The 26,629-nt window shown below is 35.0% G+C and overlaps 4 protein-coding genes across 4 annotated transcripts; all 4 read left to right on the top strand.

Annotated features, from left to right (window-relative positions):
• Nucleotides 1–6,363: 6,363 nt before the first annotated feature.
• LOC142181040 (lysine histidine transporter-like 8) lies at nucleotides 6,364–8,074 on the top strand. The gene is made up of 3 exons (XM_075253154.1): nucleotides 6,364–6,528; nucleotides 7,001–7,132; nucleotides 7,592–8,074. The coding sequence occupies exons 1-3, from the start codon at nucleotides 6,364–6,366 to the stop codon at nucleotides 8,072–8,074; spliced, it is 780 nt and encodes a 259-aa protein (XP_075109255.1).
• Nucleotides 8,075–9,095: 1,021 nt separating this feature from the next.
• On the top strand, nucleotides 9,096–12,397 carry LOC107759537 (uncharacterized). The gene is made up of 6 exons (XM_075253153.1): nucleotides 9,096–9,227; nucleotides 9,390–10,185; nucleotides 10,249–10,548; nucleotides 10,653–10,940; nucleotides 11,246–11,480; nucleotides 11,668–12,397. Exons 1-6 carry the CDS (start codon nucleotides 9,096–9,098, stop codon nucleotides 12,395–12,397), a joined length of 2,481 nt encoding a protein of 826 aa, XP_075109254.1.
• Nucleotides 12,398–18,320: 5,923 nt separating this feature from the next.
• Nucleotides 18,321–24,466, top strand: LOC107759538 (lysine histidine transporter-like 8). The gene is made up of 5 exons (XM_016577506.2): nucleotides 18,321–18,687; nucleotides 20,386–20,519; nucleotides 21,831–22,270; nucleotides 22,749–22,880; nucleotides 23,434–24,466. Exons 1-5 carry the CDS (start codon nucleotides 18,392–18,394, stop codon nucleotides 23,914–23,916), a joined length of 1,485 nt encoding a protein of 494 aa, XP_016432992.1. The 5' UTR covers nucleotides 18,321–18,391; the 3' UTR covers nucleotides 23,917–24,466.
• An 869-nt stretch (nucleotides 24,467–25,335) lies between these two features.
• On the top strand, nucleotides 25,336–26,064 carry LOC142181039 (uncharacterized). Its single transcript, XM_075253152.1, has 2 exons — nucleotides 25,336–25,467; nucleotides 25,630–26,064. Exons 1-2 carry the CDS (start codon nucleotides 25,336–25,338, stop codon nucleotides 26,062–26,064), a joined length of 567 nt encoding a protein of 188 aa, XP_075109253.1.
• Nucleotides 26,065–26,629: the final 565 nt, after the last annotated feature.

Genomic DNA, 26,629 nt, shown 5'->3' with positions numbered 1-26,629 from the left:
GCTGTGGATATGGGCGTCCAGGAAGTCTTGGTCTTGGGCGACTCGGACCTCCTAATGCACCAAATTCAGGGAGAATGTGAAACACGGGATTTGAAACTCATACCGCACAAACAATGTTTGCATGATCTTTGTCAATGGTTTTAGTCGATAGAATTCAAGCATATCCCGAGGATCCATAATGAAATTGCAGACGCTTTGGCTACTCTGGCGTCAATGTTATATCATCCAGATAAGGCTTATGTGGACCCTTTGCAGATTCAGGTCCGCGATCAGCATGCGTACTGTAATATGGTGGAAGAAGAACTTGATGAGGAGCCATGGTTCCATGATATCAAAGAATACATCAGGACGGGAGTGTATCCGGTATAGGCCACAGGTGATCAGAAAAGAACAATCCGACGATTGGCAAGTGGATTTTTCTTCAGTGGAGGGATATTGTACAAAAGAACTCCAGATCTGGGATTGCTAAGATGCATAGATGCAAGACAGGCCACAACTATCATGACCGAGGAACATTCCGGAATTTGTGGACCGCATATGAGTGGGTATGTTCTGGCAAAGAAGATTCTCTGAGCAGGTTATTATTGGCTCACTATGGAGCGAGATTGCATCAGTTTTGTGCGCAAATGTCATCAATGCCAAGTGCATGGAGATTTGATTCATTCTCCACCATCCGAATTACATACAATGTCTGCACCATGGCCCTTTGTTACTTGGGGCATGGATGTCATTGGTCCAATTGAGCCAGCATCATCAAATGGACACAGGTTTATTCTGGTAGCCATTGATTATTTCACCAAGTGGGTTGAAGCGAAAACTTTCAAATCCGTGACCAAGAAAGCAGTGGTCGATTTTGTGCATTCAAATATCATCTGTCGGTTTGGGATTCCGAAGATAATCATCACGGACAATGGCTCTAATCTCAACAGTCATCTGATGATGGAGACATGTCAGCAATTTAAGATTATACATCGCAATTCCACCCCATGTCGCCCCAAGGCAAATGAAGCGGTCGAGGCAGCCAACAAGAATATAAAGAAGATACTTCGAAAAATGGTGGAAGGTTCTAGGCAGTGGCATGAAAAGCTGTCATTTGCATTGTTGGGTTATCACACTACTGTCCGTACTTCAGTAGAGGCCACTCCTTATTTGTTGGTGTATGGCACGGAGGCAGTAATACCCGCAGAAATTGAAATCATATCCCTTCGGATTGTCGTTGAGGCAAAAATTGATGACGTTGAATGGGTCAAAACCCGCTTGGAGCAATTAAGTCTGATTGACGAAAAGAGATTGGCAGCAGTGTGTCACGGCTAATTGTACCAATAGAGAATGGCGAGAGCATATAACAAGAAGGTACATCCACGGAAGTTCGAAGTGGGTCAATTAGTGCTGAGACGTATCTTGCCTCATCAGGCTGAAGCAAAAGGAAAGTTCGCCCCAAACTGGCATGGGTCATTCATTGTAACTAGAGTGTTGTCCAATGGCGCATTGTATTTGACGGATATAGAGGGCAAATGTGTAGAAATGACTATCAATTCCGATGCAGTCAAGAGATACTATGTATGATTTCTTTGTTTGATTGTACTTGTTTGTATTTGGCATATTTTGAAGATTGAAATGAGGAAGGCATTTTGTTCTGATATCTAAACACTTTATCCCTTGTCACCCTTTTGAGCCTTACTTATTTTCTTTCATACCCCTCTTTCGGGATCAACGACACGATTCAGAAACGCAAGTGCAAAGGACAAGTAAGCGAAAATAAAAGAAAGAATGAACAAGAAAGGAAAAGGAGAAGGAAAATGAAAAGAGAAAAGAAAGGGAAAGAGAAAGAAAAGAAAAGAAAAGAGAAAAGCAAAGAGAAAAAAAGAGAGAAAGAGAAGAGGAAAAGAAGAATAACAGAAGAAAAAGAGAGATAGAAAAGAAAAATCACAACAACAAAGTAATTTCTATGACATAAACTACGTTTGACCAGATTCCTTTTAAGGATACGTAGGCAACCTCACGGTTCGGTCCCATCAAAATAAAAATCCAAAAGTCTCCAAGCAAAGAAACTGGGGCAGAAGTGGTGGTTGTGGTAGGAAATCTGATTCCGAAAGTTGTAATTTTGAACCCATTCAAATTGTTTTGAGCCTCTGATATTCTTTCTTTCTAACCCTATCCAAAAGCCCACATTATGGTCCAAAGAAAGACCTTTCGATCAGTCTTCGAGAGATGCCAAGGCAAGGAAGTGGAGGATTCATATCAAGAGCAACGCTCTGGTCCAAGCAGAAAATATTGAAAATGAGAGAGTTTTATTGGTGAAAACCTTCACAGGCACCTTGAGGCAAAAGTGAGTTGAGAAGTGAAATGAGAAAGGTATGTTGGTGGAAAATTGTTTCAAGGCACCGCAAGATAAACAAGGTCAAGGTTTGGGTGAAGTAATCAGATCATGGAAATTCTGAGGCGACATAGTAAGGCGAATGAAAGTTGATTGGTTGGACAGATTGGGCCGATTAATCCGAAATGCATGTCACGCCCATTGGTATCAGATATTCCACTCAGATAAGTTTCTTTTTCTTTTCCCCTCTGTAGCAGTCATCTGGTTTTGGATTCTTCTTATCTTTAACTCGCAAAATCATTGCATTTCATTTTCTATTGGGTTTATTTGTCTAAGATGTTTTGATATCAGTTTTGTTCAAAGCAAGTCAAAGCTCACTACCAACTTCCAAAATTGCAAAGCACAGCGTGGTCAGAGCATACTAAGGATAACATGATGTAAGAGGGGGGTACAAGGAATCACTGGAAGTTTCATCGGTGGAATGGATTGGTAATGTCAAGGGGGATGCAAGGGATCAGATAAAGGGGTCAGAGTTAAAACAACAGCATGGGTATAGAACACTCGGTTCGTCAAAGGTCATGGGGTGTGAAAGTCAGTCAGAAAGTCAAAGCGGTTCAAGGCCAGTTCGGGGAAGTCAGTCAAAACAAAACAATGCAGCGGAAAGATCTTCAGCAAGAAAGCCATCAGCTAGCCACCATTTTAAACTGACAAATTTTCTTTGATTGAAACAGGGGAAGAAAAATTCATTTGTTTCCAAGGAATTCTCCGTGGAGAAAGGCAGTCACCAAACAGTTTTGATTTTTTGATTTTCAGGACCCTCCTGGAAAATGGGACCTAATTTAAAGTTCAGAAATAGCATAATCTAGCATAAATAGATGCACCCCAAAAGAATATAAGTTAGCTTAGAAGTTTGCATGTTCGAGATAGGATCCAATCAAGAGTTTTCAGGACCCTCCTGAATAATGGGACTTAGCTTTAAGATTTCGATTAGATTACAACATTTAGCGTAAACTCTGTTGTAGGGTAGTATAATTCAGCCATAAAAGTTGTCACTCTTAAGATAAAATTTGACTTTTGATTTTCAGGGCCCTCCTAGACAATGAGGAGTAGTTTAAAGATTCTCTTAGATAGCAAGATTTAGCAGAAGTCACACCTATAGAAGATATAACTTAGATTTAAAATTGTCGTTTAGTTAAGAGTTGTCAGGACCCCCTGCATAATGGGACCTAGCTTTCAAATTCTTAGTAATATTTGGTAATATGATTCAGTTTAACACTCACATATGTGCCCAGTTACCAAACTGGGGCAGAAAAATTTTCTTTGTTTTTGTCTATTTTGTTGAAATCAGGTACCCGCTTGGAGAACAGGGAGAGTACATTTCAAGTTGAAGTCAGGAGCCCGCCTGGAGAGCAAGGAATACTTTCAAGCGCAGCAGTCAGGAGCCCGCCTGGAGAACAAGGGAGTACAATTTAAATTTTAGCTTTCAAATTCTTTGTTTTGTCTATGTTGAAGTTAGGAGCCCGCCTGGAGAGTAGGGAATACTTTCAAATGCAGCAGTCAGGAACCGCCTGGAGAACAAGAGAGTACCATTTAAGTTTAGCTTTCAGATTCTTTGCTTTGTTTATGTTGAAGTCAGGAGCCCGCCTGAAGAGCAGGGAATACATTTCAAGTCAGCAGTCAGGAGCCCGCCTGAAGAGCATGGAATACATTTCAAGTCAGCAGTCAGGAGCCCGCCTGGATAGCATGGGGATACATATCAAGTGCAGCAGTCAGGCGCCCACCTAAAGAAGGGGAAAACATCTCAGTTTACAATTCAAGGTGGCAACAAATGGATGTCTTCCAAATAATGGAGAACAACAAGGCAACAAGAAGCACAAGATCAAGTTTGAAGATATAGATAGGACTTTTTGTAATCCATAGATCATAGTCTAGTCTAGCTTCTTGTTTTATTTTGACATGGTGTAATAAGGAGGTTCAGCAAGCAGTAGCAGCAGCAACAACAACAACAACAACAGTGAAATCACAGCTTCGTGGTAGTCCTAGTTACCAAAATTTCCCGAACTACACTGACCTGATTCCTTTTTAGCCAAGGATATGTAGGCAACTTCTGAAGTAGGGAGCGGTCAAATCTTTCCAAAAATGCTTCCCACGGAGTATTCAAGCGGGCAAATATCGCTCGTATCCGCTCACTTATCTTTGCACGAAAACTCTTCGTGTTTCCGGGCAAAAAAGGGCAGCTGTGAGCACGTGATTTTTGTCCTATATATATTACTCCAACAAATTCAAAACAAAATAATTTCTGTCAGTGTTTGCAATTTTGTCGGATTTTGTGGCATTTTCTGTTAATTGTTTGCATTTTGTTTGTGCATTTTAATTGATGAGAATATACAAAAAATATGTTGCATTTGCATTTAGGATTTAATTTTACATTTTAGGATTAATAGACAAATTAATTATCTTATAAAAAATGGAAAAAATCACAAAAATAGTTTATTTTGCACTTTTAATTTTAATTTCGAATTTTGATAGTTTTTTCCTTTAATTTAATTTTTAATTATTGGTAGTAACAATTATTAGGGTTAATTAATTTAATATGGTTGGATAATTTGGTTTAGGATTCAATTTAAGTTTTAATTTCAATTTTGGAAAAAGAAAAAGATTTTTGTTAAAAAGAAAAATGAATTGGAAAAAAGGAAATAATGAAAGGAAAATCTGGGCTAAAACCCATTTATTTGTCCCCAGCCCAAACGAATCGCCCCAATACCCGGCCCAAACCCGCCTCTACCCGGTTCATCCCCCCAACTAAGTGAAACGACGTCGTTTCATGGGCATCAGATCAGGACTGTCGAGGTCTCTTGATCGAACGGACGAGAAGCTTGGGTCATTTAATATATTAATGTCCAAATGTTACCCTCCCCCCCAGCTTTCGTCTCTCTCAAAGCCCCTCCGAGAAACCCTAGAAGCCGCCGGAATTCCCCACCACCATTGATGGCGGCGGCGGCGTGCAATTGCCACCAAACTTACACTAAACACTCCCCTCCTTCTCCTCTTTCCGAATCTACAAATCCCCACACTCGAATCCTAACCCAGCCTCTCGAATCTTGAATCGAAAGAAATGACCGAAAACCTAACTCATCCGATTGGCTCCAAAATTACACCCCATAAGCCCCAGGATCCCTTCATCCCAAATCCACAACTACTCTCCTTCGAATCTGCCCGGAGCTCCGCGAATCTTGAATCTGAGGTCAGGCCCAAAAGTTCGAAACCACTTTTTCGTCAATCCTGGTACATGCATGGTTAGAAGGCCCCGTTCTTCGAGTTTTGAAGTTCAAACGATTGACCTTAGCTTTGATTAGGGCTTTTGTCTCCGATGGATTTCGAATCTAAGGATTAGAACCATAAGGATTTCTTCTATAAATATTTATTGATTTGTATGCAATAACTTCTAGTTTAGGGTAGCTTTTGTATTTTATATTTATTTAAATTTTGGAAAATTAGGCTTTATCATTCTTTGGGAAAATGGTTATGGAGAATACTTTTATTAGTTTTTTTAGTAAAATCTAGCTTTTAATTGCTTCTTGTTGCCTGAAAAATATTTTGGTTAGATTTATGAGATACTAAACTCATAAAAACAAGAGATTTTTGTATATTGCCTCTGGTAACTGTGGGGACAAAAATAGGAAATAATAAATGTCAAACATCTCCACTTTATAAGTGCATTCTCAGTTGACACATACAAATTGACATTTCCATACACTGCTTAAAAAATAGGAATTAGCGCTGGACTATTTTTGTAGCTAAATAAAAAAATATGACGCTAATCCTATAACGATAGATTAGCGATGGATTAGCGATAGACTATCAAAATATTCTGTTAGCTACTAGTAATGTAGCGACAGATTATCAAGGAATTGTGTACGAGCGGTTTAGCGACAGATTAGTAACTAAGTTGATAGCTAATTCCAAATTTTATTGGTGACATTTTGCTAGTGCATTCTCAATCAAATTAAACCCCACTGTTTTTCTTTTCTCTGAAAACGAAACTAATGGAATTTCTCACCATTATTTTCAGTAAAGGAAGGCCTAATGGAGTCTCTTACAACCCATCTGATAATGTAACAACAACAATGGCTCGATTTCGTGCTATCCTAACTGGTGTTGCTATAATTTCCATTGCTTTCAGAGGTCACAATGTTGTTTTGGAAATACAGGTAAATATTATTCTCTCTTCGTTCTAATTTATGTGATACTCGTTTACCACTAGTGCTTGCATTAGGCTAGATTATTTACATCACACCATTTGGGTTGCGCCCTTTTCGGACCCTGTGTGAGTGAATAATACTTTGTGCTCTGTAGTGTCCTTTGTTTTCATTCTTAAATTTATGTTATGTTATACACGGAGCGGATTTAGGCGGCAGAAGGGTGTTTAGCTGAACTCCCTTCGCCGAAAATTTACACTGTGTATATTTTTTTTTTACCTCTATATATTATATTTTAAATCTCCTTGATTCAACCCAAAATCATAGCTCAGTGGTCAAAGGAAGTTAAAAATCTTTGAGAGGTTACTGATTCAATTTCCACTAGCCATGAAGTTATACCATTGCTTTATGATTGTATTGTTGAAGAAGTGGATGTATCTAAAACTATTTCTTTTTTCCTGTTTCTCTATTGAAATTTATATAGGGGACATTACCTACCAATCCAAAACATCCTACACGGACTAGTATGCGGAGAGGAGTTATATCATCGTACTCTTTTATCGCAGTGTGTATATTTCCCCTGGCAATTGGAGGATATTGGTCTTATGGAAATCTGGTAATTTTTCTATATATTATGCTTTATACTCCGTAGCATTCTTTAAATCCTCACAAATGACTTACTTATGCAATATATTTCAATGACTAACTATTCCCATAAGCTAAATTAGGGGTGGATCCAGAATTTATGTTCTATGAGTTCAATTATTAAGATTTTTTGTATTGAACATAATACATTTTTAAATCTCTAAGTTTATACCTCCTATATATCCGCTACAATTTTAATAAAATTTTACACATAAATTTCACGTCGAAAGTATCGGATCTAGTTGCAATTTTAATAAATTTTTATACATAAATTTGTATTTCATATCAAAGTATCGGGTTCAGATAAACACGCTACTGATACACTGCATCCGCCTTTGAGCTAAGTTGAGGGACATAATCAAAGGTGAATATTCATATAATTAACTTCTAACTTACTTGAAATTAAGGCGTATTTTTAATTGGTTTGCAGATGCCTGCAAGTGGAACTATGGCTGCAATTGCAAAGTACCACCAAGAGAGCACACCAAAGTGGTTAACAAGCACAATACACATAATGGTGATAATCCAATGCTTATGCGCATTTCAAATATACGCAATGCCCGTATTTGACAACTTTGAAAGAATATATGTAAACAAACAACACAAGGCGTGCCCAAGATGGGTAAAATCAAGCATCAAACTCTTTTTTGGCGGATTGACATATTTCATATCAGTGGCATTCCCATTTTTGGGAAGTTTGGCTGCTTTTGTGGGCGGAATTGCGCTGCCTTTGTCACTGGTTTACCCTTGCTTCATGTGGATTTCAATCAAGAAACCTAGCAGAAACAGCTTAATGTATTGCCTCAACATGATTCTTGGATATTTGGGTATATTGATTAGTGTTTTACAAGTTGCTGGTGCGTTATGGAATCTCGTGGTTCAAAAATTCGACGCCAATTTTTTTAGTCCTTAGTACAACAACAATAACATACCACTTGTGAATTCCTGCAACTGGGGTCCGAAGAGAATAAGATGTATGTAGTTTTACCCCTATCTTAGGCAGAGAGGCTATTTTCGAGAGGCCTAAGAAAGTTTTTTAGTCCTTAGTGAAAGAAAAAGAAAAAGATTTAACTTACACTGACAGTATAATAAAATTTTTGCACTATTAGTGCAATTTAGTGAAATGTAACTTATGACGGGAGTTAATTGCCTTTAATTTTTTGATTGTATGCTAGTTCTACTTATTATGAACACTTAAATATAATTATAATTAAATTACCTTGTATCGAAATACACTTAAGTCAAAAGAAGTTTGCAAACTTCTTATAAAAGAACTTTACACATGCATTGTGCTGTTGATGGGAAAAACAACGAAATAAGTGGAACACATCATACATTCCACTATGTTTATGTGTAACTGAGCCCTTAACTTTTAATATGAAGCACAAGTGTATGTGTAAAAATCTACGGAAATTGCAATGGATGGTAAAATATGAACTCATAACTTTAAAAATATAAAAATATAATGGGTTCAATAATAAGAACCTTCAAGATTCCTAGATCCGCCTCTGATTAATACATATATGACTTAGTATAGGAAATGATATAACATAATAAAGCAAAGAAGGGTATTTTAGTCATTTCACTCACCTAGTAGTTAGAAGTCAGAATTACGGTTAGAAGGTTAGTTAAAGTCTAAGAGTTAGTTAAGTTGTTAATTAAGCTAAACTAACAACTATATATATATATATCAACATTGTATTATTCTATATTGATTTTAAATAATGAAAAATCACTAACTTCTCTACCTTTGTTTCTTCTGTTCCTTCTCTCTTTCGACTGATTAGTCATTTTCTTGATTTCTTATTTCTTCAATTGTCTCAATAATTTCATGGTATCAGAGCATTGAGCAAAGATTAATAGCTCAGTGTTCGATTCTTGTTTTTCTACAAAATTTCAGTCTTCTATCTACAGATTCTTGAATCTTGTCATCTATGGCGATTGAAGATATTTTGACTCCAGATGGGACTCAATCTCCACATGCAACAGCTGTTCCACAAGGAATTAGTGGAAATCAAGTCCCAGGGAATGATTACAATCACCCATTGTTTTTGTCGCCGGCAGATGTAAGTAGAATTCAGATTATATCCTTTCAATTGACTGGGATTGAAAATTATTCTATATGGTATCGATCAATGAGAGTAGCGCTGCTGGGTAGAAACATATTGGGACTAGTCGATGGGTCTTGTTCGAAGGAAAATTTTCCAAAATGCACTTGGAATCACTAGGAAAGAGTTAATGCTATAGTGTTGTCTTGGATGATGAATTCTGTTCCACGTGAATTACTTGGGGGTATAATGTATGCCTCTAGTGTACAAGCTGTGTGGAGTGACTTGCATGAGAAATTTAACAAGATAGATGGATCAAGATCATTCAATTTGCATAAAGAAATTGCTATATTGAATCAGGGAACAACATCTATATCTGTGTATTTTTCAAAACTCAAGGACTTGTGGGAAGAGTTTGAGGCTCTCGTTCCTGCTCCCAGACGTGATTGTGCAAAATCTAGGGAGTTTGTAACCCATTTGCAGAAGTTGAAACTGTTTCAATTCTTGATGGGGTTGAACGAGTCTTATAGTCAAGCAAGACGTCAGATCTTGATGATGAGCCCAACACCAATTGTTAATCAAGCCTATGGTTTAATCATCAATGATGAAGGTCAAAGGTCTGTGGCTGCTACAACAGGTTTGTTGGGTGCAAATCTAGCAACGTATGCAAGTCACTATAATGTGGCCATGTACACCAGAACTGGACATGGAAGAAATCAGAAGTTCAGAAAGAATTACAATGTGCAATGTGAATTCTGTAAAATGAAGGGACATAGCAAAGAAAATTGCTACAAAATTGTCGGCTATCCTCTAGAATTCAAGAATAGGAAGAAAGGGGGAGTTGGTGTTGGTAATTCAACCTACAATGTAATGACTGAAAGTAATGTTCAATTTAGGAATACTGGTTTCAATGGATTTACTGATGGGAATTCTCAGATAAACCAGCCCCAAACTGTAGGAAATGCAATTAGTCAAGGTTCGAGGTATACTAATTCAGAAATGGGACAATGAGCTACTTCTACTCAGTTAAATGTTCAAGGACTGCCTCCAATAACAACTTGCATCTTCTCAAAGGAGCAATATGAGCAAATTCTCCACATTCTAAATAAGTCTTCAAGTGTCAATGAATCTGAAAATCCTACAGCTAATGCAGTAGGTATTAGTCTTGCTTTATTAGCTTCTACTAGTCCACAAGAATGGATAATTAATACTAGTGCCACAAATCATATGGTGGTTGATATAAATCTATTGAATAAGAATTCTGCCATGCAACCAGAATTTTCAAAGAGTGTGTTTCTACCTAATGGAGATATTACACATGTGGCACATACTGGTTCCAGTAATATTACAAATAGTATTACTATTACTACGTGTTTCATATACCTCAGTTCAATTATAATTTACTGTCTGTTTCTAAGGTCACTAAAGATTTAATGTGCTCAGTTGCCTTCTTTCCTAATATTTGTATTTTTCAGGATCTCTTCAATGGACAGGTGAGAGCGATTGGTAGAGAAGACAGTGGATTATACATACTCAGTGGAAGTCTACATATAGTTAGATCCAGTGAAGAAGTTTTGTATGCAACAAATGAGTCACCAGTAATAGTTGAGGTCAAAACAGATGAAGATATAGATCTATGGCACAAAAGATGTGGTCATATACCAGTCTCAGTACTCAAAAGAATACTTTCTTCTGTAAAGACTGAAATAATAGTTGAAAGGATAGACAAATGTACAATATGTCTATGTGCAAAACAAACAAGACTACATTTTCCAATCATCAATACAAAATCTACTGTTTGTTTTGAGTTAGTACATGTTGATCTATGGGGGCCTTATAAGGTGTCTACAATTTATGGAAATAAATATTTTTTAACAGTTTTGGATGATTATACTAGATTTACTTAGATTTTTTTGCTGAAATTAAAGTTAGACATGAGCACTGTTTACATAAATTTATTTCATTAGTCAAGACTTAGTTTTAAAAGTTAATCAAAGTAATCAAGACTGATAATGGTACTGAGTTTGTGAATTCAGTATGTGAAAACATGTTCCGTAATCTAGGGATTATACATCAAAAGTCATGTGCTTACACTCCTCAGCAAAATGGAGTGGCTGAGAGGAAACACATACATATTTTAGAGGTTATAAGAGCTGTCAGATTTCAGAAAAATATACCAATCAAGTTCTGGGGGCAATGTGTGTTAAGTGCAGTATATCTGATTAATAGAATGCCAAACACAGTTATATGCAACCAAACACCATATGAGAGGTTGTTTGGTAAGAAACCCAACCTAAGCCATTTAAGAGTTCTGGGATGTTTAGCCTATGCAGAAATAGTTCCAGAATAGGACAAAATGAAGCCTAGATAAAAAATGACAGTTCGCATGGGTTATGATACAGATCAAAAGGGGTATTTACTATATGATTTAGAAAACAAATATATTCTTGATAAGTAGAGATGTTAGCTTCAGGGAAGACATATTCCCATTTAAAAAGAATTCTGAAAACTCAGCTACAACTATATTTGCTCAAGATAGTAGTGTTCAGAAGTTACTCTATGAGGCAATTGAAACAAACAGTCAACCATTTACAAACTCAAGCCAAAGAGTAGCTGAATCAGATAAGAATCATCATACTTCAACTCCTGAACTAATTGATCAGTCAAATGAAATCAACTTAGACACACAATTCTTAGTACATCAAGGTGAATCATGTCAAGCAGATCACATAATTGAATCTCAGCAACCAGGTATGATTCCTTCTACTCAACCAACTCATATTATCTCTACAAATCAGAATGAGCTCAGAAAATCTCAAAGAGATAAAAGACCTCCTCTTTGGCTTCAAGACTTTGTATCTCTCAACACCCATCAAGATACATCTTATGCTCTAAATAAGTACATTATTTATGAAAATATTTCACCTAAGTATCAAGACTATACTTCTTCTATATCTTTAGTCATAAAACCTAACAACTATGCAGAGGCCATCAAAGATCCTAGGTGGATAGAAGCAATGCAAGCTGAAATTAAAGCTTTACAAGACAATCATACATGGGATATTGTTAATCTACAAGAAGGAAAATATCCAATAAGTTGTAAATGGATATATAAGATCAAGTACAAAGCCACAAGGGAAGTTGAAAATTTCAAAGCCAGATTAGTGGCTAAAGGATTTAGTCAATAAGAAGGCATTGACTATCAAGAAACATTCAGTCCTGTTGTAAAAATGAAGACAGTCAGAACTGTCCTAGCCATTGCAGCTCAAAAAGAGTGGCATATACATCAAATAGATGTATATAATGTCTTCCTTCAAGGTGATCTTTATGATGGAATTAATATGCAAATACCACAGGGTTTTAATAGTCAGGGGGAGAAGAAGTCAGTATGTCGACTTGTTAAATCCCTACATGGTCTGAAGCAAGCTCCAAAGCAATGGAATGCTAAATTAACTGAGCCTTTACTGGGGTACTCATTTCAGCAAAGTCAGTTTGATCACTCTCTATTTTTCAAGAAAACTTCTGAAGATACAACTATAGTGCTTGTATATATTGATGACATGCTCATCACAGAGATAGTCTTAGTTTGATACAAAACACTAAAATAGCTTGGCAAAATGCTTTCAAGATGAAAGACCTAGGTAAGTTAAAGTACTTCCTAGGCATTGAGTTTGCTAGATCCAAACAAGGAATCTTGATGTATCAAAGAAAATATGCTCTAGAAATCACCTCTGAAGCTGGTCTAGGTGTTGTTAAACTAGCTATTATACCTATAGATTACAATACAAAGCTCACAACAAAGGAGTGTGATGACATCATCAAGACAAATAAATTAGAAACAATCACTGAAGAAAAAGAAATGGAGGAAGAAACTCCTTATCAAAAGTTGATAGGAAAGCTACTTTATATTACTATGACTCGGCCAAATATTATTTTCAGTGTTCAAACTCTCAGTTAATTTCTTCAGAATCATAAAAGGTCTCACATGGAAGCAGCACTCAGAGTAGTAAAGTATTTGAAGAAATAGCTTGGACAAGGTGTTCTTCTGTCGAGCAACTCAAATAATATAGTTATGGGATTTTGTGATGCTGACTGGGCTTCTTGTCCTCACACCAGAAAATCTATTACAGGTTATATAATTAAACTTGGAGATTCACTAGTGTCATGGAATTCTAAGAAACTTACACTAAACACTTCCCTCCTTCTCCTCTTTCCGAATCTACAAATCCCCACACTCGAATCCTAACCCAGCCTCTCAAATCTTGAATCGAAAGAAATGACCGAAAACCTAACTCATCCGATTGGCCCCAAAATTACACCCCATGAGCCCCAGGATCTCCTCATCCCAAATCCACAACTACTCTCCTTCGAATCTGCCCGGAGCTCCACGAATCTTGAATCTGAGGTTAGGCCCAAAAGTTTGAAACGACTTTTTCGTCAATCCTGGTACATGCATGGTCAGAAGGCCCCGTTATTCGAGTTTTGAAGTTAAACGATCGACCTTAGCTTTGATTAGGGCTTTTGTGTCCAATGGATTTTGAATCTAATCGGTGAGTTTTCTTAGTCTTTTGTTCGTTCTTATTATTTCACCTTTTATTCTTCTTTTTTTTTTCTCCGGGTATTTGGGCCTTCTTCTAACTGAAATTAGTTTCAAACCTAGTTCCCCCCCCCCCAGGTAAATCTGTTTGTTTGTATTTATTTCCCTTCATTTATTTTTCATTCTTCTCAATTTCTATTAATTGTGCCCTGATTTTGTTTGTCCATTTTTGTTTAGTTTTAGGTTTTAAGTTTCTGATTTTCCCCCTCCTTTTTCTCACTAATTTTATATGTTGTAGTATTTTCTACTTTCATTTGCTTAGTTTTTATTTGTTTCTTTTTCTGATGATCTTTAGTAGTCAAGTGCAATGCTGAGTTTGATTAGTTAAATTCGATGCATACCTAAAATCAGAAGTGTTTGAGTTTGCCTTCCAGTTTTGGATTTGTTCTTTTTTCTATGGTTCCGTTTAATCGCTTACGAGTATTCAAGCCTCTCATAGTAACTATGGTCACCCCTAACCTAGTTAAGAGGCTGGTTTATTTGGACTGTGGTTTAGCTTAACCATAGTTAATAATTGAGGGGTAAATAACAAGGGTTTTTAAGGGTAATCTGAGAATTGTAAGTAGAGAATATCTTTATAACTGATTGAGGAAGCTTCTAGGAAGCTGGGGAGGGGATTGTTTTGCAAAAAACAGAATTTAAACTAGGGGTGTTTAAGCAACAATAAAAATCAGGGAGGGACCAGAAGTACAAAGGGAAACTTTTGGGTCTGCCCTATTTGCTGGCCTATAAAGGCATTCTTACTGGCCTTGGTAGGCAAGGATGAAGAGCTAAAGAGAAAAACCTGAAAAATCAGAGAAAAAGCAACAAAAAAATGGCAAAGAAAGACTGAAGACTCTTATTCCATTAGAAATTTCCTGCAACTCTTGAAGTTTTCTTTTGTTTTCTGAGAGCTCATCTGATTTATCTGGATTGGAATGTGGTTCAAATTGGGAGCTGGGGCTTGTTTCTGTTGCTATTGATCTGTTACTGCTGTTTCCTCTTAAATTTCAAGCTAATTTCTGGTCTTTTGCTGATATTTAGGTACATATTTCTGCATTTCCCCCTAAATGTAAGGCTTGATTTGGAATCAGAAATGGAAACCTGGAGCTTTGAGTCGTATTCATCATTAGTTGGTTCATAGATTAGCTTACTTGTTCATTTTGTTTATCTGCTCTAGTTTACTGCCCTTCAAACTATAGATATGTGATTAAGGACTAAGCTCTGAATATCATATGATGTGGTAGCTCAGTCGATGTCTAGCCTTTTTGAAATATAGTCATTTATATTGTTTGTTTGTGTTAAGGTTGGTATTTGGATTGGTTTAAATGCAGCTGATTCGAAATTCCTTCTAAATAAGTACTAAGTAAGGCTTCTAAGGATATTATGGTATGGATTTAAATTTGGCATGCAAGTTGGATAGATGATTCAGTGTTATAGCTTCTGAGTTTGATTTGTGTAGTGAGTCTCAATACTACTGGACGTCTGTTTTCCTATAGCAAGGGTCAAGGTGTGATTCAGTTTAAATTAGTTTTACGTTTAGCTTAGTTAATTTCAGGCTTTAAACCTTGTGTCACAATCTTCTAGTGCATTGTCTTGTGGAATTCAAATGAAGTATTTGTGTCCTTGGAGAATTGTGATCTAAACAATGGATTTATGCTTCAGCGAGTTGTAAAACTCTTTTTAAATTATGTGGGGCTTTCATTGGCATTGATAAGATCACGGCTGGGATTTGGATTTCATGTAGTGTGTTGATGATTTAGCTTGTTCGAAATGGGGATTGAATTCTTATTATTATTCCCTGTTCAGTGTGTTTTTTTAGAAGATAATAATCAATTGGATGTTGCTGCCTTTTTGGGTTTCATTTGTACCTATTACCGCATTTTGATCACGGCTATTGGGCCAGGCTAACTCTTGTGGCCTGGTCTTCGAAGCCTTTCGATTTTCATCTAACTACTGCTATTGATTTTCGCTAACAGGCGTGACCCAAACACCTGAAAGCCCGACGCATCCTTTCTTTAATAGTCACAGAAATTTAGTCTTAAATCACGTTAGTCTAAAATATTTCTTTGTAATTAAGTCGAGGTGCACCATGCCAAACCAAAATCACAATTGCATGGCCTTCGTTTAATTAAACTTGTTTATCCTTATAAATCGAGGTGTGCCATTTAACAAATTTCTATGACCCTCGCATTAACATTAACCTAGTATAAAATAACCTTAAACACTCGTAGTCTGCTTTAGGTTTAACTTAGACTACTATCGCGACTGTGTATACGTTCGCGTAACATAGTTGCGAATCCAATTCTAAAAGTAACTCGAGGTATGCGTTCGTGCAACTTCGGCCAAATCTTTCTAATAATTAATAAAGCGTTATTAATTGTGGACACGTTCGCGTGACATGATTTTTGACGCGCCAAACAAATGGGTACACGTACGCGTGACCTGTTTAAAGATTTGTTTTATTAAAAGAGGCAAATGCACATAGGTTCTAAGTTCATCAATTAAACAACTTAGTTAAGCCAAGTATGATTAAAGCGACCGTGCTAGAACCATGGAACTCGGGAGTGCCTAACACCTTCTCCCGGGTTAACAAAATTCCTTACCTGGATTTCTGTGGTCGCAGACCGTAAATAGAGTCATCTTCCTCGATTCGGGATTTTAAACCGGTGACTTGGGACACCATAAATTATCCCAAGTGGCGACTCTGATTTTTAATAAATAAATAATCTTGTTTTGATTGTCACTTAAATTGAAAAAACTCTCTTTATACACCCTTTACGGGGTGTAGGTAAAAAGGAGGTATGACAACAACCACAAAACTTATGAACATGATACGTGAGACATAAGAAAACAAAAATTAAATTAACATTTGCATTGACTTGCGGTGGGTGAGCTTAACAGAAACTAACTCATCATTCCAGCTGAGAGAGTTTAATATTTAAACGAATAGATTTAAAATTAATCATTTTATTCATAACAAGTAGTAAATAATATTTATCGATTAATATTCATTGACCGCTAATATTTGTCTTTCGCGAATAAATTGGCGGCAATTAATTTATTACCGCTAAAACCCCTTTTTGTTGTAGTGTAATTGTGTTACTTTTAACTCTTGGTTTAACTTTTAAACCCGTTTATCTTGGTGGAATTTGCTAATGGTTTTGGGTTGATTTTGATGGCTAATGTGGAGCAATAACATCTGCAAGTTTGTGTTTCAAATTGAGGCCGAGAAAAGCAGAGAAAGAAGGAAATTGACAGAGGTTAAGTTATCCTTTTTAGAAATAAATCAAAGCCTTTAAATATCATATGACTGAGTTGTCACAATCTGAAGTAACCATTAAAAATTAATGGAGTAAAAGTTACCGGAACAAATTCCAACCCCTATTAATCCATCCGCGCTCCAATGCGCGCGATATCAAGGAGCATAATTTTAGGTCATTTGTCAAAGGAGGGTAGGAAAGGGAATTCTTTAGTCCGAGAACACATAACAACGGTTCATATACGCTTTTACTTGATCAATATACTAAAAATATATTTTACTAGTTCTATTTATACTAATCATCTCAAACTGAGACAATTCTTGTCAGTAGGACGGAGAGAGTATGATTGTCTTAGGGGTCGTTTGGTAGGATGTATAAGAATAAATGCTGAATAGGGCGTATTAGTAATGCTGGTATTAGTTATGCTGACATATTTCTTATCCATTGTTTGGTTTGATGTATTAAAGCATTGCACAATTTCTAAAAGAATTGTTTGTTTACAAAAATGCCCTCAAAACGATCCACACTCTAACTTTTTAAAAGAAACATATGTTGAGAAATATTTTTATATGAAAAAATTTTTAAAAAAATTATTTTATTTGTCTACCTATATTGTAAAATAAAATTAAATATTTATTTATAAAAAAGGAAATATGTTAAGTATTTATTTATTTACTAGGGATATAATTTTATTTCTCACTATTTGGATTATTTTGAACTTGCATTAATATACTAACTAGCATATTTAATCAAACATAAATTTTGAAGGACAATTTTATCTTTAATTAAGCTAATGCATGCATTAAAACACATTGCATTGCTAATACCATTATTTTTTATGCATTAGTTATGCATAGGATAATAACAAATAAGATATATAATTAATGCTTGCATAACTAACGCGTAAGTTCAAAATATCTACCAAATAATATATTATTAATACACAAAGCTAATGCATACATTAACTTATCTAATGCATCTTACGAAACGAGCCCTTAGAGTATAACGACAAAGTTGCAAACTTCTTTCTTTCCGTTAAATAAATAAATAAATTAAGACATGAAACATTGACTATTACTTTGTGGTCTCCGAAAAAACAAAAGGGATTTAGTTTCATAAAGGAATAAGAATGTAAGCAGGGAAGTCACATGATTACGTATAATACAACAGCATTATCATAGCTAATTTATGTCACATACTGACGTGGGTACATACGTAAGCGCACTCAAAGATATCTCTCTATATATAACACCATTTATTTAGGAAAACAATAACCACATCGTCTCTCTTAATATAATTTCATAGCTTAATTTCCTTCTGTTAATTCAACAGAAATTCAGAATATGGGAGATATAGAAAGGGTGTCTTCATCTTTCTCTTCGTTTAAAGTAATACCTCTTGATAATGATGATCACTTTGATAATATTCAGTCGGAAGGAAGAGATGCGCCGTCATGCATGGCGGCGGTCGACGGCGGGGAGAAGAAGGAAATGAATATTCCAGAAGAAGACATAGAAAGTTATTTGCCCATAACGGAATCAAGAAAGGGGAATGCTTATACGGCGGCGTTTCATTTATTGTGTTCTGGCATTGGAACTCCGGCACTTGTTCTCCCCTTTGCTTTCACGTCTTTGGGATGGTAAGTAACTAAGCCTCCTTAATTTCTCTTTTTTCTATTAGCCATTTATTACTACTCCCTAGATTGCACTTTAGATGACACATTTCGTTTATGGAGAGTTAATTTCACTAAATTTTAAAGTTAAATTTGACTAGTTTAACTCACTATTTTGAAATTAAAATTTAAATATTCAAAATTTTATAAAAAGTGCTATAAGTTTTTTTCCATGTCAATATGATAAAAGTATATATTTTAAATTATTGGCCAAACTTCACACGGTTTGATTCTCGACCAGCTAAATGTATCATCTAAATTGAAACGGAACTCAATTATCCATTTTTTACTTTGTGCTTCTTTGAAAAAATAAATGAAGTATGTATTTTACAATTATGATCCAAAATAATGATAGTATTTCCAAATGTCTCGAAAATATTTTGGCGAATGAATAGTTTATAATAAGGGTAAAACTTGAAAAAAAAAATTGTCTTTCTATTGATTTAGTACCGTGGATAAATAAAAATAAAAAATATATTTTTAGTACGGTGGGCTGATAATAATGAACGGAGAGAGTACTATTTTGTGATGGTTTGTTAATTATTCTTGAATGCCATACGATTTTTAGAAATTGCTGATCTGTGATTCAGTGATTCCTAATAGTAGACAAACATCAGATTTAAGATTAGGTTTTTGCAGTATATGCACTAATACATATATACATATACATACATATATATGTATATATGTGGTCTGTCTATAGTAGTAGTCTGTTTAAAGAAATTACAAAAATTCTGGTTTATTCCATATGCAGATGTATCTTCCCCTTTTTCATGCTTTTGGTGTGTTGTAAAAGGATTGATCAGACGCTGAAGGAAATTACGTACAAGCTTTTCTTTTCCCATTGTTCGATAGAATTTGAGTGACAAAAGATGACCTTATAAAAAAGAATAAATGTGACAAAAGGATTAATTAATGTTTTGCGCTCAAACGTTAAATAAAATTCTCAGACAAAAGCACATTAGTTCATAGATTATACCTCTTTCTATTTATCAGTTTGACACCAAAATGAAATTCTATTGGCTTTGTAACGTACGATCCACATTTATAACAAACTACTATAAATTCTCATTTTCGTCATAATTTGTTATAGAATTGCGATGAAAAGTTATTTCCGTCAACAAATTTGTTATTGAATTTTGATATATCATTATGTGTGTTACAAATTTCTTTCATATAGATTAATTCAGTCACAAACAGGAGGGAGCTAGCAGTCGGGACACGAGTTAGACCGGACCCATTAACTTTTATTCAAATATTTTGTATATATTAAATTTAAAATTTAGTTATTCGCCTTAGACCTTATTTCCATCGTCTTCTCATTAATTAATTACTAATATAATATATACCCGAGCCTCATGCCTTCTTTAGTTTTTTTTTTCTTCCTTTTTCACACTCATCATGCCTTATTTAATTAATCACGAGAAAGATATGCACAATCAATAGCTAGCTATTCTTTGCTGGAGGAGAGTCCTCTTACATGTTAACATTTTTCTTCTTATATCAACATTCATTTACTTTGAATAATGCTTTCTTTTGATATTTTCTACAGCGTAAACGATACAAATCTTAGATACTATTTGACAGAACAAAAAACGTAAATAATTCGCCTAAAATAGAATTTAACTATTAAATCATCTAAATGAATATATGCAATTCCTGCAGGTCGTGGGGAATAGTGATTTTGACGTTGGTTTTTGCATGGAGGCTATATACTATGTGGCTATTAGTTCATCTTCACGAATCATCCAGTGGAACTCGTTATAGCAGATACCTTCAACTCTCTATTGCAGCTTTCGGTTAGTTCAAACGAATACTCCCTACCTTTTATTGCATCTGAATGGTTTGACTCGATGCGAAAATTAAGATTTTAATAAATAATCCGTTCAAGATTTTAAAATATATCACACATTTATTTGACTATATAACATTATGTCATTAATAGTAAAACGATAATTTTAATTTAGTTTATATTTAGTTATAAAAAAGTGTAACTTTTCTTGTAATTAATAGACTAGGAGCGTGGGGTTAACAGAGGTTAGGAAGGCGGCTAATCACTCTCTTTCCACAATTACGGAAAAAGGAAATTAAATAATTAAACAAATATAGAAAGACTTGTTAGGATTTTCTATTGCGTTAAGGTTGTTGGTTGGCCTAAACTAACTTAAATCAAATACTAAAAAGGAAAAGGTGTTACGTGATGTGTCAAAAAATTGGACCAACGTATAATATGTTTTCTTATATTATCATCAACTTGGAGTTAGGTCCCTCTGATAATTCTTGATCTAATGTAATTTAATTTGGTATACTATTAAATCTGAACACCTAAATAAAATAACAATTCTATCACTGACTCATTTCTTTCTTTCTTTTTTCACTGAAGAAAATAACTAAAAAAGCTCATACTCAAATTTATAAGATTAGAAGTTTAGAACCATAAGGATTTCTTCTATAAATATTTATTGATTTGTATGCAATAACTTCTAGTTTAGGGTAGCTTTTGTATTTTATATTTATTTAAATTTTGGAAAATTAGGCTTTATCATTCTTTGGGAAAATGGTTATGGAGAATATTTTTATTAGTTTTTTTAGTAAAATCTAGCTTTTAATTGCTTCTTGTTGCCTGAAAAATATTTTGGTTAGATTTATGAGATACTAAACTCATAAAAACAAGAGATTTTTGTATATTGACTCTAATAACTGTGGGGACAAAAATAGAAAATATACATGTCAAACATCTCCACTTTATAAGTGCATTCTCAGTTGACACATACAAATTGACATTTCCATACACTGCTTAAAAAATAGGAATTAGCGCTGGACTATTTTGTGTAGCTAAATAAAAAAATATGACGCTAATCCTATAACGATAGATTAGCGATGGATTAAGGATAGATTATCAAAATATTCTGTTAGCTACTAGTAATGTAGCGACAGATTATCAAGGAATTGTGTACGAGCGGTTTAGCGACAGATTAGTAAATAAGTTGATAACTAATTCCAAATTTTATTGGTGACATTTTGCTAGTGCATTCTCAATCAAATTAAACCCCACTGTTTTTCTTTTCTCTGAAAACGAAACTAATGGAATTTCTCACCATTATTTTCAGGACCAAAATTGGGAAAATGTCTAGCAATATTCCCAATAATGTACCTATCAGGTGGCACTTGTGTTATGTCCATCATAGCAGGGGGAGGCACCCTTCAACTTTTCTACAATGCAATATGTGGAAATGATCACAATTGTCAACACAAATCTTTGAGTGGAGCTGAATGGTTCTTGTTGTTTATATGCCTTGCCATTTTAATTGCCCAGTTTTGCCCCAATTTGCACTCCTTAGCTTGGGTCTCTTTTGTTGGTTCAATCATGGGTGTGGCCTATTTTACTCTAATATGGGCACTCTCCATCAGTAAAGGAAGGCCTAATGGAGTCTCTTACAACCCATCTGATAATGTAACTACAACAATGGCTCGATTTCGTGCTATCCTAACTGGTGTTGCTATAATTGCCATTGCTTTCAGAGGTCACAATGTTGTTTTGGAAATACAGGTAAATATTATTCTCTCTTCGTTCTAATTTATGTGATACTCGTTTACCACTAATGCTTGCATTAAGCTAGATTATTTACATCACACCATTTGGGCCGCGCCCTTTTCGGACCCTGTGTGAGTGAATAGTACTTTGTGCTCCGTAGTGTCCTTTGTTTTCATTCTTAAATTTATGCTATGTTATACACGGAGTGGATTTAGGCGGCAGAAGGGTGTTCAGCTGAACTTACTTCGCCGAAAATTTACACTGTGTATATAAGAATTTTTTTTTTACATTTATATATTATATTTTGAATCTCCTTGATTCAACCCAAAATCATAGCTCAGTGGTCAAAGGAGATTGAAAATCTTTGAGAGGTTACTGATTCAATTTCCACTGGCCATGAAGTTATACTATTGCTTTATGATTGTATTGTTGAAGAAGTGGATGTTTCTAAAACTATTTCTTTTTTCCTATTTCTCTATTGAAATTCATGTAGGGGACATTACCTACCAATCCAAAACATCCTACACGGACTAGTATGTGGAGAGGAGTTATATCATCGTACTCTTTTATCGCAATGTGTATATTTCCCCTGGCAATTGGAGGATATTGGTCTTATGGAAATCTGGTAATTTTTCTATATATTATGCTTTATATTCCGTAGCATTCTTTAAATCCTCTTCACAAATGATACCCTTACTATTTACGGAGTCTAATAAATCATTTTTCAACGAGTAGTATTTTTTCGAACATTTTTGAAATATAAAAAATTTGTGACTTACGTATGTAATATATTTCAATGACTAACTATTCCCATAAGCTAAAATTAGGGGTGAATCCAGAATTTATGTTCTATGAGTTCAATTATTAAGATTTTTTGTATTGAACATAATATATTTTTAAATCTCTAAATTTATACCTCCTATATATCTGCTACAATTTTAATAAAATTTTACACATAAATTTATATTTCACGTCGAAAGTATCGGATCTAGTTACAATTTTAATAAATTTTTATACATAAATTTATATTTCATATCAAAGTATCGGGTTTAGATAAACACGCTACTGATACACTGTATCCGCCTTTGAGCTAAGTTGAGGGACATAATCATAAGTGAATACTCATATAATTAACTTCAACTTACTTGAAATTAGGCGTATTTTTAATTGGTTTGCAGATGCCTGCAAGTGGAACTATGGCTGCAATTGCAAAGTACCACCAAGAGAGCACACCAAAGTGGTTAACAAGCACAATACACATAATGGTGATAATCCAATGCTTATGCGCATTTCAAATATACGCAATGCCCGTATTTGACAACTTTGAAAGAATATATGTAAACAAACAACACAAGGCGTGCCCAAGATGGGTAAAATCAAGCATCAAACTCTTTTTTGGCGGATTGACATATTTCATATCAGTGGCATTCCCATTTTTGGGAAGTTTGGCTGCTTTTGTGGGCGGAATTGCGCTGCCTTTGTCACTGGTTTACCCTTGCTTCATGTGGATTTCAATCAAGAAACCTAGCAGAAACAGCTTAATGTATTGCCTCAACATGATTCTTGGATGTTTGGGTATATTGATTAGTGTTGTACAAGTTGCTGGTGCGTTATGGAATCTCGTGGTTCAAAAATTTGACGCCAATTTTTTTAGTCCTTAGTACAACAACAATAACATACCACTTGTGAATTCCCGCAACTGGGGTCTGAAGAGAATAAAATGTATGTAGCTTTACCCCTATCCTAGGCAGAGAGGCTATTTTCGAGAGGCCTAAGAAGGTTTTTTAGACTGACAGTATAATGAAATTTTTGCACTTTTAGTGCAATTTAGTGAAATGTAACTTATGAGGGGAGTTAATTGCCTTTAATTTTTTGATTTTATGCTAGTTCTACTTATTATGAACACTTAGATATAATTATAATTAAATTAATGACTTGATATTAAACAATTTTTAAAATTTTAGTGTATAGAAATTAAACTTAAGTGAGATATAATATCGAAGGCAATGCGAATTTTTTTTTTTAACATAAACTAGGATTTGCTAGCTGATTTAATAGTCAAATCATATAGTCAACTCTCAATAATAATAAAAAAATTCTCTCGAGATCCATGGAAGTATCAACTTTGATATAATACGATATAGACGTTATTCCTTTTGTCTCCAATAATTATTATTTATGTGTCATAGTGCCTGTTGATGGGACTTTAGTTAAGTGGTGGAATTGAGATAATCAAGAATTCTTTACAAGTTTTGTTCTGTTCTTTGGAAACTTATTATAGAATATGATTCACGGCGCCTTTTTACCTTGTATCGAAATACACTTAAGTCAAAAGAAGTTTGCAAACTTCTTATAAAAGAACTTTACACATGCATTGTGCTGTTGATGGGAAAAACAACGAAATAAGTGGAACACATCATACATTCCACTATGTTTATGTGTAACTAAGCCCTTCACTTTTAATATGAAGCACAAGTGCATGTGTAAAAATCTACGAAAATTGCAACGGATGGTAAAATATGAACTCATAACTTTAAAAATACAAAAATATAATTGGTTCAATAATAAGAACCTTCAAAATTCCTAAATCCGCCTTTGATTAATACATATATGACTTAGTATAGGAAATGATATAACATAATAAAGGAAAGAAGGGTATTTTAGTCATTTCACTCACCTAGTAGTTAGAAGTTAGAATTACGGTTGGAAGGTTAGTTAAAGTCTAAGAGTTAGTTAAGTTGTTAATTAAGCTCTCTCTCTCTCTCTCTCTCTCTCTCTCTCTCTCTCTCTCTCTCTCTCTATATATATATATATATATATATATATATATATATATATATATATATATATATATATATATATATATATATATATTTCTCTACCTTTGTTTCTTCTGTTCCTTCTCTCTCTCTCTCTCTCGATCGACTGATTAGTCATCTTCTTCATTTCTTATTTCTTCAATTGTCTCAACAATTTCATGGTATCAGAGCATTGAGCAAAGATTAATAGCTCAGTGTTCGATTCTTGTTTTTCCACAAAATTTCAGTCTTCTATCTATAGATTCTTGAATCTTGTCATCTATGGCGATTGAAGATATTTTGACTCCAGATGGGACTCAATCTCCACATACAACAGCTATTCCACAAGGAATTAGTGGAAATCAAGTCCCAGGGAATTATTACAATCACCCATTGTTTTTGTCGCCGGCAGATGTAAGTAGAATTTAGATTATATCCTTTCAATTGACTGGGATTGAAAATTATTCTATGTGGTATCGATCAATGAGAGTAGCGTTGCTGGGTAGAAACAAATTGGGACTAGTCGATGGGTCTTGTTCGAAGGAAAAATTTCCAAAATGCACTTGGAATTACTAGGAAAGAGTTAATGCTATAGTGTTGTCTTGGATGATGAATTTTGTTGCACGTGAATTACTTGGAGGTATAATGTATGCCTCTAGTGTACAAGTTGTGTGGAGTGACTTGCATGAGAAATTTAACAAGATAGATGGATCAAGATCATTCAATTTGCATAAAGAAATTGCTACATTAAATCAGGGAACAACAACTATTTCTGTGTATTTTTCAAAACTCAAGGACTTGTGGGAAGAGTTTGAGGCTCTCGTTCCTGCTCCCGGGCGTGATTGTGCAAAATCTAGGAAGTTTGTAACCCATTTGCAGAAGTTAAAACTGTTTCAATTCTTGATGGGGTTGAACGAGTCTTATAGTCAAGCAAGACGTCAGATCTTGATGATGAGCCCAGCATCAACTGTTAATCAAGCCTATGGTTTAATCAGCAGTAATGAAGGTTAAAGGTCTATGGCTGCTACAACAGGTTTGTTGGGTGAAAATCTAGCAATGTCTGCAAGTCACTATGATGTGGCCATGTATACCGGAACTAGACATGGAAGAAATCAGAAGTTCAGAAAGAATTACAATGTGCAATGTGAATTCTGTAAAATGAAGGGACATAGCAAAGAAAATTTCTACAAAATTGTGGGCTATCCTATAGAATTCAAGAATAGGAAGAAAATGTGAGTTGGTGTTGGTAATGCAACCTATAATGTAATGACTGAAAGTAATGTTCAATTTAGGAATACTGGCTTAAATGGATTTACTTATGGGAATTCTCAGATAAACCAGCCCCAAACTGCAGGAAATGCAATTAGTCGAGGTTCAAGGTCTACTAATTCAGAAATGGGACAATGAACTACTTCTACTCAGTTAAATGTTCAAAGACTGCCTCCAATATCAACTTGCACCTTCTCAATGGAGCAATATGAGCAAATTTTGCACATTCTAAATAAGTCTTCAAGTGTCAATGAATCTGAAAATCCTACAGCTAATGCAGTAGTTATTAGTCTTGCTTCCTTAGCTT

The sequence above is a fragment of the Nicotiana tabacum genome, chromosome 5, assembly GCF_000715075.1.
Source record: "Nicotiana tabacum cultivar K326 chromosome 5, ASM71507v2, whole genome shotgun sequence".
In the NCBI taxonomy this organism is placed as follows: Eukaryota; Viridiplantae; Streptophyta; class Magnoliopsida; order Solanales; family Solanaceae; genus Nicotiana; species Nicotiana tabacum.
The sequence above is the reverse complement of the archived record's forward strand: the minus strand, read 5'-3'. Positions and strand labels throughout refer to the sequence as shown.

Excerpts from the sequence above, each read along its gene's own strand:
- LOC142181039 (XM_075253152.1), top strand. The coding sequence starts at position 25,336 with ATGGCGATTGAAGATATTTTGACTCCAGATGGGACTCAATCTCCACAT. Across the intron at positions 25,468-25,629 it reads TGTTTTTGTCGCCGGCAGAT|GAAAGAGTTAATGCTATAGT; the intron begins GTAAGTAGAATT and ends TGGAATTACTAG.
- LOC142181040 (XM_075253154.1), top strand. The coding sequence starts at position 6,364 with ATGGAATTTCTCACCATTATTTTCAGTAAAGGAAGGCCTAATGGAGTC. Across the intron at positions 6,529-7,000 it reads ATGTTGTTTTGGAAATACAG|GGGACATTACCTACCAATCC; the intron begins GTAAATATTATT and ends AAATTTATATAG. Across the intron at positions 7,133-7,591 it reads ATTGGTCTTATGGAAATCTG|ATGCCTGCAAGTGGAACTAT; the intron begins GTAATTTTTCTA and ends ATTGGTTTGCAG.
- LOC107759537 (XM_075253153.1), top strand. The coding sequence starts at position 9,096 with ATGGCGATTGAAGATATTTTGACTCCAGATGGGACTCAATCTCCACAT. Across the intron at positions 10,549-10,652 it reads TGTGGCACATACTGGTTCCA|TTGCCTTCTTTCCTAATATT; the intron begins GTAATATTACAA and ends TAATGTGCTCAG. Across the intron at positions 11,481-11,667 it reads AACCAAACACCATATGAGAG|AGATGTTAGCTTCAGGGAAG; the intron begins GTTGTTTGGTAA and ends CTTGATAAGTAG.
- LOC107759538 (XM_016577506.2), top strand. The coding sequence starts at position 18,392 with ATGGGAGATATAGAAAGGGTGTCTTCATCTTTCTCTTCGTTTAAAGTA. Across the intron at positions 20,520-21,830 it reads ACTCTCTATTGCAGCTTTCG|GACCAAAATTGGGAAAATGT; the intron begins GTTAGTTCAAAC and ends CATTATTTTCAG. Across the intron at positions 22,881-23,433 it reads ATTGGTCTTATGGAAATCTG|ATGCCTGCAAGTGGAACTAT; the intron begins GTAATTTTTCTA and ends ATTGGTTTGCAG.